The sequence below is a fragment of the Platichthys flesus genome, chromosome 11, assembly GCF_949316205.1.
Source record: "Platichthys flesus chromosome 11, fPlaFle2.1, whole genome shotgun sequence".
In the NCBI taxonomy this organism is placed as follows: Eukaryota; Metazoa; Chordata; class Actinopteri; order Pleuronectiformes; family Pleuronectidae; genus Platichthys; species Platichthys flesus.
In genome coordinates this window covers 23,182,177-23,199,212 of record NC_084955.1, presented here as the reverse complement: position 1 = coordinate 23,199,212, position 17,036 = coordinate 23,182,177, and the positions used below count along the sequence as shown (strand labels likewise).

The 17,036-nt window shown below is 46.5% G+C and overlaps 1 protein-coding gene across 1 annotated transcript in view; it reads left to right on the top strand.

Annotated features, from left to right (window-relative positions):
- The first annotated feature begins 442 nt into the window (after nt 1-442).
- Nucleotides 443-17,036, top strand: part of LOC133965003 (raftlin-like) — a 72,535-nt gene continuing 55,941 nt past the window's right edge. The window contains exon 1 of the mRNA XM_062399365.1: nt 443-620. Coding sequence (XP_062255349.1) covers nt 473-620 — 148 coding nt within the window. The 5' untranslated portion in view covers nt 443-472. The remainder of the gene's footprint in view (nt 621-17,036) is intronic.

Sequence of the window (17,036 nt, the reverse complement as noted above, 5' to 3'; positions counted from 1 at the left end):
CCAGCACGAGTAAGAGGCAAATATTAACACGTGTTCATAGTCTCTACAGATTCATCCACGTGTTGTCAGGTTCTAAAATATGACGCATTATATCATGAGTCAATGCATAACTACTATTTTTCATTAATGTACATAATTATTATTATTATTCTGTGGCCTTTCTGTTAGGTATATCTTTCTAATACTGATGTACTTTTTTACACCAAGTGTGTATCACGATATAAACTATGTATATTTGTGCTTTATACTCACTTGTAGTAACTTTACATTCACTTATGTGGTTTTTGCCCATTTTCCAATGATACATGATTTTTTCTTTAACTGTGAATTTCACTGTAGAGAGGTATTTTAGAAATTGTCAGCAAAAAATGCAAAGAGCCGAAACTTGCACGACTCAGAGACCCACGAGTGACCATGAGCCTCTCTGTCTTCCTCTCAGGGTCTGTGCTCAGAGCGACTCACACGTGGAGCCATGGGCTGCGGGCTACGCAAGATGAAGCCGACGTCGGAGGAGAACAGTCCGGGGAAGATCTACTCCACCCTGAAGAGGCCGCAGGTGGAGACCAAGGTGGGCGTGGCCTACACCTACCGCTACCTGGACTTCCTCATCGGCAAAGACGGTAAGGTCTCCGCCGAGAAAACAAAAAAGATCTGTGACTTCCATTGTTTTTTAGTGTCGCGCCTGCAAGAAGAAAAACAGAGGCCTGTCTCCATCTATAAATTTTCCGCCACAGTCCCCGAGCCAGACGTGTCCGCCGAGCGATTGTTGCTATTGATCAATAATCCCCACAGCCGCCTCCTGCAGATATATTACAGTCATTTGTGCTGTGGGGTTGTAAAAAAAGTCTAAATTATTGCCCCCTTCCACATGCACAGTTTAAATTATATGAACACCTCAGGGCTTTTGCCGTTTTTGCTGCATCATGATAAGGCAGCGAATGTGAATCACAAGTTTGCAAGCAGCCCGAGCGGAGCAGCAATCTCCTCTCCGCGGCTCCTCGTATATATTTCACAGAATAACGTCCCCCCCCCCCCCTCCCCCTGTGATTAATCTGTCTGGTCCCACTCTGAAAATGCCATTACACCTGCATATCCTGAGCAGAAGAAACATCCATGCAGAAAAATCCATCACTCATGTTTACTGAATAATAGCACTTCCCTGTAATTTTCATCAGGACTTTTCTTGTAATGATGGAGTGTTAATTAGCGCCCGCTCCCCGTCTGGCTGCAGTCATTGTAATTTTCGTCTCTGACAATTAGTCAGTAATACTTTCACATTGTGCTAATGATGTGGAATTTGTGCAGCCCTCTCCAAGCCAAATATCCTGCTGGTGGCCATCAATTATGTATGGGGGACCGGGTCCGCGAGCAGAGGATGCAAACAAAGTGAAGGGTGGGCCTGCCGGGCTGGAGGGGGGGTTCTGTTCGGTGTCGCGGTTCTGATCCGAGCTCCGAACAGCTAACATGTTCACTGTGAAGATGTTACCGACAGCCAAACACAATCTGCGGCTGCCTGTGCTGTGCATGGAAATATGGAGATGAATCAGTTTCCTTTGCAAAAATAGCATCAGTCCACCGACGCACACAGACACACACACACACACACACACACACACACACACACAGAGAAAAGGCCGGTAGAAGCCCCTCCTCTCTTTCCTCTCCTCCGTCTGAGGTGTTTACGAGATGGAAGGTGGGCGTCGCTTCCTGAGATGCCGAGACCTCAGCTAACGACTCCGGGGCTTCTTTGTGTCTGAGTATGTGTGTTTGTGTGTGAGCGTGTGGGAGTGTGTGAGTTTGCATGTCTGTTTGTGCTTTTGTGCTTTTGTAACAGACAGTTTGAAGTTGAGAGATTAAAATAGTTTTTACTGTGGGTAAAGTGGAGATTAGAGTCACATATTAGATCAGGCTCTGTTAGATCAGGTTGGATTAGGTCCCAGCAGCACAAGGAAAGGTCACGTCCATGTGGGACAGGGTAGAACTAAGCATGGTTAGTTTAGATGAAATGTGACAACTTGTTTGTACTTATAGACCAAGCTGATGTCAGTGCTAACAACTTCTTTACGCTGTTAGATGATGCAAATCGAGATGAGCTCTACCTAAACTCAGGATGTGCACAGAAAGTAGGTTGTTTACCTGGAAAATACACTTTAAGTGTGTAATTGAACCTGAAAACAACCAATGTTTCTGCTGCTGTTAGTTTTTAAAAGAAAAAGTTACTTTATTAAAGCCCCCGAAACCAGAGCCCCGGTTCCTCTTCTTCCTCACAGCTTTGAGAATCACTTCAATCCCATGACATTCTGCAGCTGGCTCTCCAAATCAAACAAGAGAACAGAATCCAATACGAAAAGAAAGCAGACTAAAATCTTTTAAAAAGCAGTAAATTCCATTATTGCACTATTGTAATGTGATTGAGATTTATAAAGGACGGTTACAACAATCAGAAGTATTGTGCTCCCTGCCTGTAAACTCTCACTGAGCTCCGGGAACAGCCATCGAACATATCGATTTACAAAGTAAAAGCACCACGTCATCTGCCAACATTCAGACTTTTTAAGCCTTCTGCCTCAATGACCCTGGTTTCAGCGCTGACTCCTCACAGTTGGTTCATAGATGAGGTTTAGAACCAGGACTGAATGAAGGTAACATTTATAACGGAGGTCGTTAAGGTGAAGGTGAGCAAATGGATATTAATGTGCACTGGGAATATGTTTGTGTGCTGGAGGCCAGGGAGGAGCCGCGCTGCTATATTTAGCCATCGCTCTGTTACTTCAGCTCTTCGACAGTTATAGCTGTAATGATGGGGTGGGTGGGGGCGGGGGTGGGGGGTGGGGGGGGGTTTGGTGGTACGGGAAGCCTAGGAGATGTAGTGTGCGGCGTGTTCAGCCTGACAGTTGATTAGTCTCCATTAGTTTGTCAGGCTGACTGGACTGGATGGATGGAGGAGCCGGGGAACGTGGGTGTCTGCGGTGCCAGGCGGGCTGTTCCATCGGCCCTCGTACGGGACCTGACACGAGGGCGGGCCGGGGGGGGCCGGGGGGGCTGCTGGTGCACATGTGGGGGTTGGATAGGTTCCTCCCTATTGTTGAACTCAGTGTTAGTGCCTGTGTGTGTGTGTGTGTGTGAGTGTGTGTTTGGCTCGCGGCCACGTTATTATCTTCAAGTTGTGTTATGCTGGGGGTTGGTACTTACTGTAATCAGTTTCTCTTGCTCTGTCTCTCTGTCACTGTCAGTACGCCTCAGTCTATGAGTCTGTGTTGTTCATCTTAAAGTGTAAGTGTGTGTGTTTGTGTGTGTGTGCGTGTGTGTGCGTGTTCTCCTAAGAGCTCATCGAGTTTGGGGAAACCAGTTTGTCAGTTCAGCCCCAGTGGCTGAATGGTTCCACTGCATCAGCAGATTTTCATGTTGAAGGGTCAGCGTGTGGCTCACAGGTGTAATTACCTTGAACCAGGTTCGTGAGTGAGAGGTAAAGATTCTGGAGGTTTTCATCAAAACGCCGGCTCAGTTTTTAATAGAGACGGAACGATTATGAAATTGAGAATAGTGCAGAAAATGTGATGCACGTCTTTCTGTGTTGAGTTTGCATGTTCTCCTGTGTCTGCGCTGGTTTGTGTCACAGTCCAAAGACAGAGGCTAATGGAGATTTACTTTAATTGGAGACTCTAAATTAACAATTGCATATATGTTACTTCCTCATTTAACATTAGCAAAGCTGACGTTTTAAAGAACATCTGTATCTTCTTCTTCATTAACTTCTGAAAGAATAAATAAACAATCTTCTTCTTCCTGCAGCTTTGGCCTGAAGTTCGTGGTTATTCAGATAAAATGTAGCCTCTCATTCTGATCACATGACCCTTCTCTGTTTGTGGTACTGTTACGTAATGTTTTAGCTTTATGTATTAGCAGTATCTCATGTTAACCTACCAGGACACATGTGACTGTTTGTGGTCTCTGGGTCTCAGGTCACCTAATTGTCTGAGTCTTGTGATTCCCTGAAAAATAAGGAAGACCTTAGTGTTAGCTAATTTACTAAATTTTCATTTGATTGCGTATCTTTTGCATCTGAAACAGTCTTGTTATGTTTCGTAATATTATGAAGAAAGAAGTAATATGGTCTGATTGCATAAAGTACTTTGCTGTGTCACAACCAACAGCAACAAAACAACCATGTTTTATTGACGGTAAAAGCCGGAGAACAACACAAGAACATTTACGTTGTCATATTCAAAACGAGATTGCTTCAGGGCCGTGTTCTGCAGCAGCATGTTCGGGACAAAATGAAGTCAGAGTTTTTACTTCCTCTTCATCTCCCTCTTCTCTTCTCTGTGGCCTCGTGTTGGTTGATTTCTCTTTGCTCTGACTCCTGCTCTGTGAATAATGTTTGTCATAATTTCCGGCTACAGTGTGAGATCATAGCTCTTCCCAACGGCCCCCCCGACGTCCCTGCAGCTACCAGGCAGAAATAACACCTTTCACTGCAGAGGGGGGTGATGAAAGGAAGAGCAGAGGCATCACTAACCCCCCCCACTGCACTAAATATCAGAGCTTCTGCCGGATGGTTTTGGATCCGCTTCGTGGTCACTCTGCTACTACTCGTTCAGCCCTGAGAGAGCTGCACAACAACAAGAAAATGGCGAGTCTGTACGATATTGAGATCATGACCCCACGGGGGGGGGGGGAGCCGAGAAGGTGCCTTCGTCATTGCCTTGGTAGATGGTGTGGAAAATTGTAACACAAGAGCACAACGGACTCAGGGACGTGTGGCACGAATCGTGTTTCCCAAAATGTTATTGTCACAGAATGAAAAAATTGAAAAACAAGGGGGATGCACTGCTTCTTCTCTGCAGGCACGTTGCAAATGCTGGAAATATAAAGTTGTCGCCCTTGACATCAGAGCCGGTAGGCAGACATGTGACGTGCTCACACACACACACACACAAACACACACAGACACACAAACACACATGAGCACACAGGACCAGACGTCGCTTGATATCATCTCGGAAACGAGACACATCATTTATATGCAAAACCCCCAGAGCCCAGGTCCCCTTGTTAATATGAGCTGTAGTAGTGGCAGCAGGTGAGTGACACGCAGGAGCAGCACCCCCCCCCCCCCCCCAGCCCCACCCACCAACCCCCCCGCTCCTCTCAGATATAAGACTGAGCTGCAGGAGAGGTCAGCGGGAACGCCACGCGCCGGAGTGGCTTTCTGAGGGGAGATTAGTCCTTGAATGGCGGGGGAGCCTGGATTTACCCCCCCCCCCGGCTCCTCGGAGCGAGAGGTGGAAATGAATCGCGGTTATTGAAGGGAGAATGACATTGAAGACTGAATTCACGGTCATCTGGTTTTTACATTATATTTCCATTATATCCCCGCTGCCCAGGGTGTGGCTGCGGTGCTCAAACCGAAACACACGATTAGAGATGGGGAGGCCGGCCACAGTGAGCTCAGAGGGAAGTGTGTTTCGATGCTCTGAGAAATCAACGGCCTAGTGGTGATCGTGTATCGGAAAATACCGAATTAATATTCCCGGACCTCCCTCCGAACCGGCCTGTCGCTGCTCAGACTCCCGATGACGTCTCACTGCGATTACTGCCAAATGATGTGGACTCTTCTAGAAAAGTGCATGAAATATGCATCGGCCGGCGTCCAGGCTGACAGGACAGATTCAGACTGGTGTCGCCGCCTCTTGTTCCTGCCTCCATCCACAGTTAGTGGCATACCAAGTGGGCTCTGCTCGTGCTGTGTGGAGCCACTCAGGCAGCAAAAAGCCAAGCCATCGTTTGCCGAGACGAAGATGTCGGAGCCGCGGCTCAGCGGGCTCCACTCGCTCCGCTTCAAACGGCTGCATCTGCTGACAAAAGTTTTTTCGGCAACAGGAAACGCAGATTTCTGCTCGGTTCCTTCCTCCTTCGCGCCCCCCCCCCCCCCCCCCCCCCCCGCCCGCCCCTCGCTGAGCAGTGTGCTTAAGATTAGCTTTCCTCGTAATGCTTCGTATTCTGTGCAGACTATTTCCTGTGTCTGAAGGCTTTGTTATTGCAGTTAACTGAACTCGGTCTCCACTGTGTGTGTGTGTCTGTGTCTGTGTGTGTGTGTGTGTTTGTACGGTGTTGCAGCAAATGCAATTCCCCTCGCTCGGAAAAATATTCGCCTCATGATTTGATTCAGGCGGCTCAGGCCGGCACCATGAGAGAGTTTCACGTTCCTCGGCTGGATTGCAGCTCTCTCTGTGTGAGATGAGAGGTCAGGAGGCCGGGGCTCGAAGAAAAGCAACCCAAAAAAAGAAAAAGGAAAAGGAGAAGCTCTACGAGATTCCAGCTCTTGTCATAAACGACAGTGTTATCATGCGTCTCAGTGCTTTGGCAACACAACACGTCCTGAGGCTCTGTGGTGTTTTATTTTTGAGATGTGCGTTTTGCATGTGGGTGGAGAACCTGCGTGCGTCATCACATGAGTAAGTTAGTTGTGTTTTGAAGAGAGAGGAAATGAAGGGGGGAACAGATAGAAGTGTGTGTGTGTGTGTTGTGCAGGTACACGTGTGTAGCTGAAGTCTTTTTGTGTTTTAACTCGGACTCGTTGTCGGTTCCTCTTGTGTTTGTTCACTGCTGCGTTTTCTTTTCCCAGCCTGTCTGCTCGTTGCCTCTTCCACCGGGGCCTCTGCTGTGTTCCTGCCCCCCCGACAGACAATCCGCCTCAGCGCCCCCTCAAGGCCTTATTGGCTCTTATTGCCCTCTCACTCAGATCCAATATGCCAGTATTGATTGTGTTGAAATGCAATCAGGGTCTCCACAGCGGAGGAGCAAACAATCTAAATTTAACAAAACACCTCCTTCTGCCTCTGGCCGGCGCTGATGGCACCTCCGGAGAGGAACAAATGTATTTAGGTGTGTGTGGGGAGAGAAGCCGAGGATCTTTCACGCCATCGCAGCTATTGTTTCGCCACTCGCCCACTGAAGCCTGGGAGGCCGCACAAGTGTGAATGTGCAGGAAGTGACCTCAGCCCTGACCTCACTTCCTGCCGAGTGGGGCGGTCACAGTGTGTTGTCTGGGCAAGATACGTTTGTGGGTTTCTCAGATGTCGGTTTGCAGACAAACGTTTAGATATCAAAGTGTCTAAAAGGAAATTTGATCTTTGCAAACTCCGATGTTTGCTGCAGTTTTTTTGTCATGAGATTTTTGCACACTGGGCATTTCCCTCTGAGGTTGTGAAATGATTTTATGAGCTCGAGAGGTCAGATCATGTTCTCAGCTCAACTGGAAACAAACATTCATCAAATCGGATTCCTGAGCTTTTGCACAATGACAAATTACAAAGTGCACGCTCAGCGTTTCCATACAAGAAAAAGAATGTGACCGCTGTGAATAACTGTGACTTGTCAGCTGTTTAGTGAAAGCTGCTTCTCCATTGTTATCAAGTCATAGACGTGTCCTGTGAAAACCATGTCCTTCAAATCAGGAGCTTTAGGAGCAGTGGTTCCTGGATAGAAGACCCCCCCCCCCCCCCGTTAACTTTAACTTCACAGACTTTGGTCTTATATATATATATATATATATATAAGAACTTAAAGATATATATTGTTGCTCCTTCAAATTCACCAAAAACACTAAAGCTTTGTAATCAGTGAGATAAATTCAAGTGCATGCTCAGCACCTTTTCCATTTTTACAGGATATAACACAACTAAGCTAATGTTAAATATTAGCTTTGCACGTCAGAGTCCTCAGTGAAGAGAACAACCTGTTTAAATAAACAGGTTGTTCTCGTCTCTTCATCTCTGAAAGAGCTTCTAAATGTCAAATGCAGTGAGTAACTAGATCTTAAACAGCAGAATTCTCCTCTTCAGCTAAACTATCTTGTGTTTTTTCTTTTTCAACACTTCGGCCTGATCCGGTTCCACGAGTGATGGATCTCATGCGCAGATCAGAGACCAGCAAATTTAGAGAAATCCAAACTGTCCTTTTGCAACCAGTTGTGTTTGTCTCCCTCCTATTCCCACCTCCATTAGCAGCTCCCAGCGCGGCTTCTGAACCCTCTGAAGTCGTTTGAATCCTTCTCAGTGGACATGTTAGGAGCTGGAAAGCGGGGCTTGCTCTTCAAAAGCATATTTGAAGTTTCCGCTCATTAGAAACCAATTGGCAGAGGCGGCTCGGGCTCGTTCTGCTGCACCACCCCTCGCTCGACCGTCCTTCCTCCCAAAGCGACTCTCCGGCGAGGCCTCCCGGACCCACAGCATCAATAAGTGAAACACGCAGCTGTTGCGTTTTGACAAACGGGGGGGGGGGGTTCAGGGCAAATGTTTGTAGCAGGAAGCTGAATCGACTCGGCTGATGAGAGATCTCTCCACAGAGTGTTTCTTCAACTGGTCGTGTATCCAGTGGCCTCGCTCACCTTTCATTTCATCCTCGCGGGCACAGACTCACAATCTGCCTCGAGCCGCCGTCGAGCAGGAATGAAAACACTTCAAACCCGTGTGTGTTTCCCTCAACCCATCACACACCATCAAAATGTGGCTGATTGGGGTCAAGCTTGTGTGCACGCTACACTTTGATTGCACTTACGCCCACGTGAGATGCAGAGAGTGATTTGTTTGGCGTGAGGAATCTGCCGTCACGGAAGAGAAACAATCAGGAGTTCACTGTCCCCCCCGACCGCCTGTTCCTCTGTGACCAATGCTGATGGCAGCTGATTAGACAGAGTTTACACTGTGAGATGATGAGTGGAAACACACTTCAGACGCTGACACCTGCTGTGGATTTCAAACACACACGGTCAGTTCTTTGCAAATGTAACAGAAATATGATTTTAACATATTAAAGTCGTATTTAGGGTCATGCTTTTTAATTTGTCTATCATCATACTGTCCATAGCTGCAGCTCCTCTCTTCAGCTTCTGTCTGAAAATGTTGGGTTTTGTACATTTGTCCACATCCATCTAGATGTGTTGTGTCTTGCCAAAAGCAATCTCCATACTTCACTTCAATTTGCACCAAGCGCACCGAACTTGAGCTGCTACTTATACCTCCTCACTAATAAGTCAAAAACACGTGCTGGTTTCCAAACCAGTTTGCAGGTGCCGCCTTTTTGTTTTCACACGCTCATAATGACTTGAACTTTTCCGAACTGTGAAAAATTTCCAGGCAGCCATTGGCGCGCATCTCTTTTGTCAGTGTGTCGTTAGAGTCGCACACAAAAGACCGAGGCAGGTGTCACAGAGGCGCAGCGGGTGGTTAATTATGACAGAGATATCGCTCACGTACAATCACCTTGTCATAATTACACATGCGTCTCATATTTCACGCCGGTGCCGGGCTCTCCGGGTCCGCCATTGTTTTTCCCTGGATTCAAATGACAGTGGTGGGACGCAAGGGTTTGTGTGGAGAGAGAACACCTGTTGCTCAGCAGGGTCCCCATCTGGAGGGAGATTAAGGGTGTGTGTGTGTGGGTGTGTGTGTGTGGGTGGGGGGGGGGGGCGCCTATAATTTAACTTAATTACTTCTGAAGAGACCCAGTGATGGATTAGCCCCGCGTCGTTATTAGCATACGCTCGGCCTCCGGTTCCCCACGGCCCTCCGGTGCAGCCCACTGAAACTCTCAATTGTGGAAAACCATCCATCCGTATTCCTCCGGCACTAAATCTGAATTAGGATTAAGTGATATATTGTTTTCTTTGAAATTACTTCTTTGAACTATTACCAGTGGTGAGGCTCCGGGGACGAAGAGTGTCGGTTAAACAGTCCCCCACTTTGGTTTTAAAAGAAATATAGATATGAAATAAATAGAATAAGCACTTCACCAAATGTCCTTATGAAACCACGTGTAAACTTTCTAGAGCCGTGTTTTAATTAGATTGGCATCAAATGTCACAAGCTCAGAGATATCAATCCTCTTAATAAGCCTTTTTATTAGAATCCAAGAATTATTGGTTAAATAAAGCCATAATAAAATCCCTGGATCTCTCCCTTTGTCTGGATCCAAGCCTGAATTCAATGTGTTTGTTCTTGGCCCAGTTTCCGTCCCTTCCTCTCTGTGGTTTTTACGTAGTCGTGCTCATGGGGATATTTGTCATTAACCGTTTAACCATTATCTGACGAGAATCATTTTGGTATATTTATAGTACTGGTTTATCTGTTAAGAGAAGATCCATCTGTACCATCTGAGCAGGTATTTTCCACTGTAGGTCTCATCGTTAACAGACTGAGCCCAGTTAACAGAAGCTGAACACTAAATGGATGTTTTCACGGTCCACCGGCTGTCGAAGTGACTTTTAAAGCTTTAAAATTAAAGCTTTCTTAAAAGGGTTTATTTCCTCTGACACGTTTTAAACATTCTAATCTTAGTGTACTTTCTCACCTGCTTACAAACTAACAGACATACAGGGGTGAAAAGATAACCTCCATAGTAAAGAGCTAATCAAATATCTCAACAAATGCAAGGACCATTGATCCACAACGTGTTTTTTTTTTTATTTCATTACAAGTGACAAGTCTAAACTAGCCGAGAAAATGTCATCGTCAAATTTAAATTACTTTTTTCTCCACTTGCTGCAGAAGCACAAGAGGAAAGGATGAAAAATATATAAATGGATTAGCTGTGCATGTATGGAGTGAGTAAGGGAGACACAGTGAGAGAGAGAGAGCTCCGAGAGACCTGGCAGAAGAGGAATCAAACGAGATAATCCCGAGTTTATTCTTGGGATCGTGTTTTTCCTGAGACTCCAGGCAGAGCAGGCCCAGATCCCAGATTTAAACTGCAACGCTCTGCAGCAAACAGGTCACCAGAGCCCGTGTACAGTGTCACAGTCAAGTGCAATTTGCAAGCCTGCAGCCATTTCACACTTTGTTGTTATTTTTAGTCTGACGTCTCATCTCGTAAGTGGGGAGCAGGCAGGCTAATGGTTGGAGGAGTCTTTAACAGAGAAATGTATTTACTGTTAGGCTGAGGCTTACGGAGCCTGTGAGCTGATTGGTTCATCGACCAAAGTCTGTCTGTCCCCAAAGCAGTTCATATTCTGCACTTTCATTAACGAGGCTTTTATATTACGAGTGCTTTGTTTTTTAATTGATGCTGTTGTTTGTTACCATCAAAGGATGAAATACAGAACTACGCTGGTTTCTCACATCTCGGGGTCGGAGCCATTCGACCAATCACGTGTCAGCCTCGGCTGTCCATCGTGACGTTTCACCCCATTTGGCATCAAGTAACAAAAAAACTAAAACCTAACCGAAACAATAAACACTGGAACAAACATAAGTGTCATGAAAACTACTTAAAATGACAGAAACTGTCTTTGAGAAATGTTTATTTGACATGTGCGCTACCTGGACATTAGAGTTTGACACATGTCCCATTTGCTAACATGGAGTAGGTGGAGTTTGGGACAAGCTGTAATGTTGTATGTCGTTTCATACAGTTTAAAAAAGATAACCATGCCCTTATTTCAATTTTTTAAAGCTGAATTGACATTTTAACGATACCAAAAAACACCTTTCCTCATTTCTTACCGTCTTAATCAAGCAAAACAGGTTAGACAGGATTTACCCACTGCTGCTGTAGAAGAACTCTAGTGTCAGAGGGTAGAAGAGAATGTGACAAGTGAGCTCCCACAACTACACACACCCAGATGTTTCCTTGGATATATACCTCACGACACATCCGGTGGTAAACGGGTGACGTTCCCAAAGCCTTCCTCCGACACCTCGGATCACTCCCACGCTCGTCTGCGCTCGGCTCTGTCACCGAAGCCGGCAGCCAGGTGCTTTGGACAAGCTCCCTGCGAGCGGAGCATCTGAAGTGACACGTCAGGCTCTGCTCCAGTCGGGACCGGGGGGGGGGGGGGGGGGGGGGGTTGATGGGTTAAAGCTCGGCTCTCACTGCAGACGTCTTTGCGGGCTGAGCTGCAGGAACATCAAGGGCTTCAGACTCGCTGTAAGAGGGGTTGTAAGTCTCTCTGTGTGTGTGTGTGTTTCTGATGCCGGCTGCCTTTGGGGCAAATTTCAGGCTAAAAACCAAATAATTGAATTTTCCAACTAGGGGAAAAAAGCGGTTTCCTTTATCTGGTCTTAGTTTTTCAGGATAAATCAATGAGCTACAAGTAGACAATGCTTTATGCACATAAATTCATACAGAATAACAACCTTTTCATGTATTTTTAAAACATTTAAGCCCAAAATGTTGACTGTAAACCTCAGGATACTGTTGAAATAGATGGTTAAATGGAGCGTGAGATGCAGCATCAACAGTAATGTGGACGTTGGGGTGAAGTGGGATCTGTACAAAGCTTTTCTTTTACCGGACGATCCACGTTCTGACCCTCACCTGTGGTCATGAGCTCTGAGGAGAATGAGGTTCTCGACTCAAGTGTGCAAATACAGTTTCCTCTGCTGAGTGTCTGAGCTCAGACAAGGTGATGGGTTGAGGAGCTGGAGAGATAACGTATCCTATCTGACCCCAGGACGCCTCAGGACCCCCCAGGAGGAGCAGGAGAACTCTTTTGGGGAGAGGAACATCTGGAGGAGCTTATACTTTACCTGCTGCCACCACGACCCAAACCCAGAAAAAGCCCAAGAAAATAGATGGATGGATGTTTGATGAAATATAATGACATAACACGGAAAGTGGCTTCTCCTCTTGCTTGATGAGAGCTTTTAGGTTCGATATGAAATGGAAAATGGGCTGCGCCTCTTCATATTGTGCTTCCGTCCTGAGTGCTTTATAATGTCCCTCTCATCCACACACAGATACACTTACAGAAGAAGAAGCTGCCACACAAGGTACTGGCTTGACCATCAGCTGCAAAACCCCTCTCTCTCTCTCTCTCTCTCTCTCTACCTGCTGAATCACAGTATCTGTGATTCAGCAGGTAGATGTCATGTCTTCCATTATTTCCAATGTTTAAAAACCTAATGGCACCAACGACCATCATCGCTTAATTGGTATCTTGAGTTTATGCATCTTAAATTTAGCTGCAGTGAACATATCAGAGAAGAAACAGCTTAGTCTAAAAACATCTTTAATAGTAAATGATCTGGATATAAAACAATCATTTGTAGCATTTGACCATAAAAACTCCATAGAGTGATTTTGAATTCATAAAAACACTTGTGGTTTTATCCTCCCCCGACACGATTCTCATATTTTTCTGCCTGTACGGTGGTAACAACAGTAACGCCGGGTGTGTGCCGTGGTGGTAGTCTTTGGCATGTAGAGCAAATTATGCACCGTAATCAACTGCACAAAGCATCTAATGGCAGACCCACAGTGCCACCAACATGTTCCGCGCCTGTCTGAGAGCCTAATCATCCCAGAACGCCGTGTTTTGAAATTCAAATTCAACCTCTTTTGCAATGCTAATGGCAGCCCCCCCCCCCCAATCAAGCCGGCACGTCTCTGCAGAAAGTGCCTGTAATGTGATTTCTGACAGAAGGCTAATGTCAGGATGCACTGTACGTGAAAAAGGGGGCGGCGACTTGTCGTCAGCGACAGGAAGTGAGAGTCAGTGGAGAACACAGCGGTGCAGCCGTCGGGGGTTTTGATCCACAACCTGCTCATTTACCGCAGCTTGTCTCTCAAGCGGCGTCTCCAGGCAACTGAGGGCTGTCGGTGGAGGAAACGCACTCTGGGGGGGTGGGGGGGGGGGGACCGTTGAGTGAGGCGTACTTAAGTTCCTGGGAGAAAGCGAGAGAGAGAGAGAATGGCACAGAGGGAAAAAGATACAGACCCATTTTTTCTTTGTAAATGTATAAACCTTTTTAAGGGCTGAACAAATTACAGGTAGTTTTCTCCCCCATTAAGACTTCTGGCTCCTTTTCATTTAGCCACGCGCCTTCGAAATACAGTGCTCCAGCCGTTTAGCGAAGGGGGGGGGGGGGAGAAAATGACTTTGACTTTCTTTTCTCCCCAGCTCCGGTAAAAGCTTCCGCCCGAGCTCTGGACACAGATTTGAGAGATGCACGTGGATTTGCAAGTTTTCCCAAGCAGCGTTTAAATGCTCTGTCGAGACATAGAAGAAGGCCAATTGCATTAGCATTTAGCCATCAAGGCTATTTGTTCTTATCTTCATTTAAAAAGCTCTGCTGTGTGGTCTCTTTCAGTAAAGCTGCCCAGTACCACCAGTGGGCCATTAAGCACCTTGCTCAAGGGCATCTTAACAGGAGTCGTTGAAGGAGCAGCAAGGCATGTCTCATCCGCTTCCTCTGTTCAGATTCTGCTCGCTCCCCTGGTCAGGAGTTTCCTTTTTGAATTAACGCCTCGGGGCCGATGGTCGTTAGCGTTTTCCTCCTGAAACTTTCCTCTTGAAAAGTTCTTACATTAGTGAAGTAGATTGTTGGGGTAGAAATCCGTGACCTGAGCATATGTTCACCTTAAATACTTCAGATTTGTCTGTTCTGGCTTTTATTCCGTCTCAGCTGGTGAAAACTGAATCCCTGCCTCTGAAAGCAGGATTTGGTTTTGTTGGTATTTCTTTTGAAGCTGAACTGGTTTTCATAAAGCACTTCACCGCAGTGGGATTCGGCCCCTGAAGGCGGCCGCCGGGTTCCTTCGTTTAATGGCAAAGCAAGTGTCATCATGTCGGCTCGCAGCATCTGAGAAGTGAACAGGAGCAGACTGTTCTGCTCGACATGCAGGTGCCATCCCATCAGTGGGAGTGTTACTGTGAAAATATGAGACGGGGGAGAGAGCAGGAGGTGTGAAGGCACAGCCAGAGAGTGTGTGTGTGTGTTTGTGTGCATGAAGCTGTGTGATGTAACATAATCTAGCTTGTTTCAATGAACAGTATTCGGTCTGTGGACGTGGTGCGTCTCATTTTCAGTCTGGAGCCTGGAACCTTTCATTATTTCTGCGATTATTAATTTGTCATTACTGATATAATCTGCCGCTTGATACAACAGTTGTTATTGTTTAAAATGCTTCATGATATTAGTGATTTTCTTGACAGGAGGAATCTAGGAACCGTGATCAAACCAAATGCTTTTATCCACCGTCAACACAAACAGAAACACATGCTCATGAGAACAATAGCTGTACTGTGAATTGTCTTAAAACTGTTTAGTAAATATGGACGACCAAGGGTTAAGCCGGCTGGCTGCAGTAAACATACAAACCCGGCCTCCTCCGTGCTAACAGATGGGACATGGACCAAACTAAAACAAGTACGAGTAAAATCTAGGGTTTGTGATCCTGGAAAAGCTCCAGTCGGCCCCCTGGTCAATGCTACGTCCCCAAAACACATGAACATGCACCAAACTGCTGGAGGCTGACCACCATCTGCGCTTGAACGGTGTGTGTGTCGACCCGGCTGGGGAGTGTGCACGGTGAGAGCCCAGTGCACGGTGAGAGTGCACGGTGAGAGCACAGTGCACGTGAGAGCACAGTGCACGGTGAGAGCACAGTGCACGGTGAGAGCCCAGTGCACAGTGCCTGCAGGCAGCTCATTTAGTGACAGACAGGTACATGAGCCAATTAGTTCATCTGCCCTGTTTTTCTCAACGATGCCCTCTATCATTTTAAATTTAGGTTTTGGTTTTTATGTTTTTCAAAAAGGGGTCAGACGTGATTGATTGACAGTTGACACTTACTTGTGACTGGTCAAGCACGACACATGACACACGTCACCACAATCACTACAGTGCAACACAACATGCCGTCACCTTTATCGTGGATACTACATGTGGTCCATCACTATTCCCGGAGCATTATGGGATAGAAGCCCGGTTTATTCAGCTACTCTGAGTTTCCGTCCAGCTCTTTACCATATGTTGGATTTGATCCAAAGATTTGTTGTTTTCCAAACAGAAGACGAGGGAGAAAATGAGACTTTCTGCTGCAGTTTGGAGAAAAACAACCTGAAAACGTGGACGTGTTGTTTTCACACCTAAAAGGCCTTGTCAGACTCGGCGGGCTCGGAGCTGTGGATGTGGTGTGAAGGATCCGACGAGCAACTGAGACCCTGAATAAAAACATGTTTGTGTAAATCAGGGAGCGAGCGAGCAGGCGAGCGAGTGAATGAGCGAGCGAGCGAGTACAACAGCAGTCATTAGGTGGATGTTTAAAAAAAAAAGTGCAAGTGTGTGTGAAAGCGTGTCGGTGCGCCACTGAGTGAATGAGTGATTAAGGATTTAAGTCAAAGGGGAAGGAAGTGAATACTGTGCATGGTTGTGTGTGTGTGTGTGTGTGAGAGAGAGATAGAGTGATAGCGAGCGAGAGAGAGAGAGGGAGGCACCAGCAGGCCCAGTGACTTTCCCAGTGACTCATTAGGTGGGTAATTAAGGCACAAAGCTTTGGCCCCAGGGCTCCACCGAGCTGCACTCTGAGCCCCGACTGCTAATGACGCCAACCTGGACCTCAGAGAGAGGAGGAGGGATGGATGGGTGATGGATGGAAGGAGGGAGGGAGGGAGAGAGAGAGAGAGAGAGAGGGAGACACAGATCGGTTCACACAGGGAGGTGAGAAGTGGGAGGGGTCGAGACTGTTCACACCCTGCAGGGATATCAACTCCAACTTCAGAATAACGTGAAGTTCATTTACTCTTAATCCAATAAACAATGACATGAAACACACGTCGTTACTCAGCCCAAAATATGACCGTAAAATAAATTAATAAGTTAATTAAAAACAAATCTTCTCCACACTGGAATCCAAAGGAGGGAGGAAGCGCTGCATGACAAAGAGATTCTAGAAGAGTTGATGAATGATTGAGTGAATGAATGAATATGTAGATGAATCAATGATCTTAATGTATTCAGACCCTGATGAAGCCCCGTGTTCCATTCAGCTCAAATCTGCTCCGAGCACGACGCTGTTCTTCTCTCATCCGGCGTCCGGGTTGATTAAGAAGCAGACGTCCTTGTGCTCGTCTGAGCGGCCGTGAGCTGAGATGTGCTCAGTCACATCGTTGGCACACGGCTGTCTGGAGGCTGCAGAGAGCTGCTGCACTTTTTAACCAACTCATTTGAATTCAAGGCCGCAGCATTAAAATGTTATTTTAAAGTGCAGGACGTGCAGATGCTCGATACACACATACATGGTTTTAAACC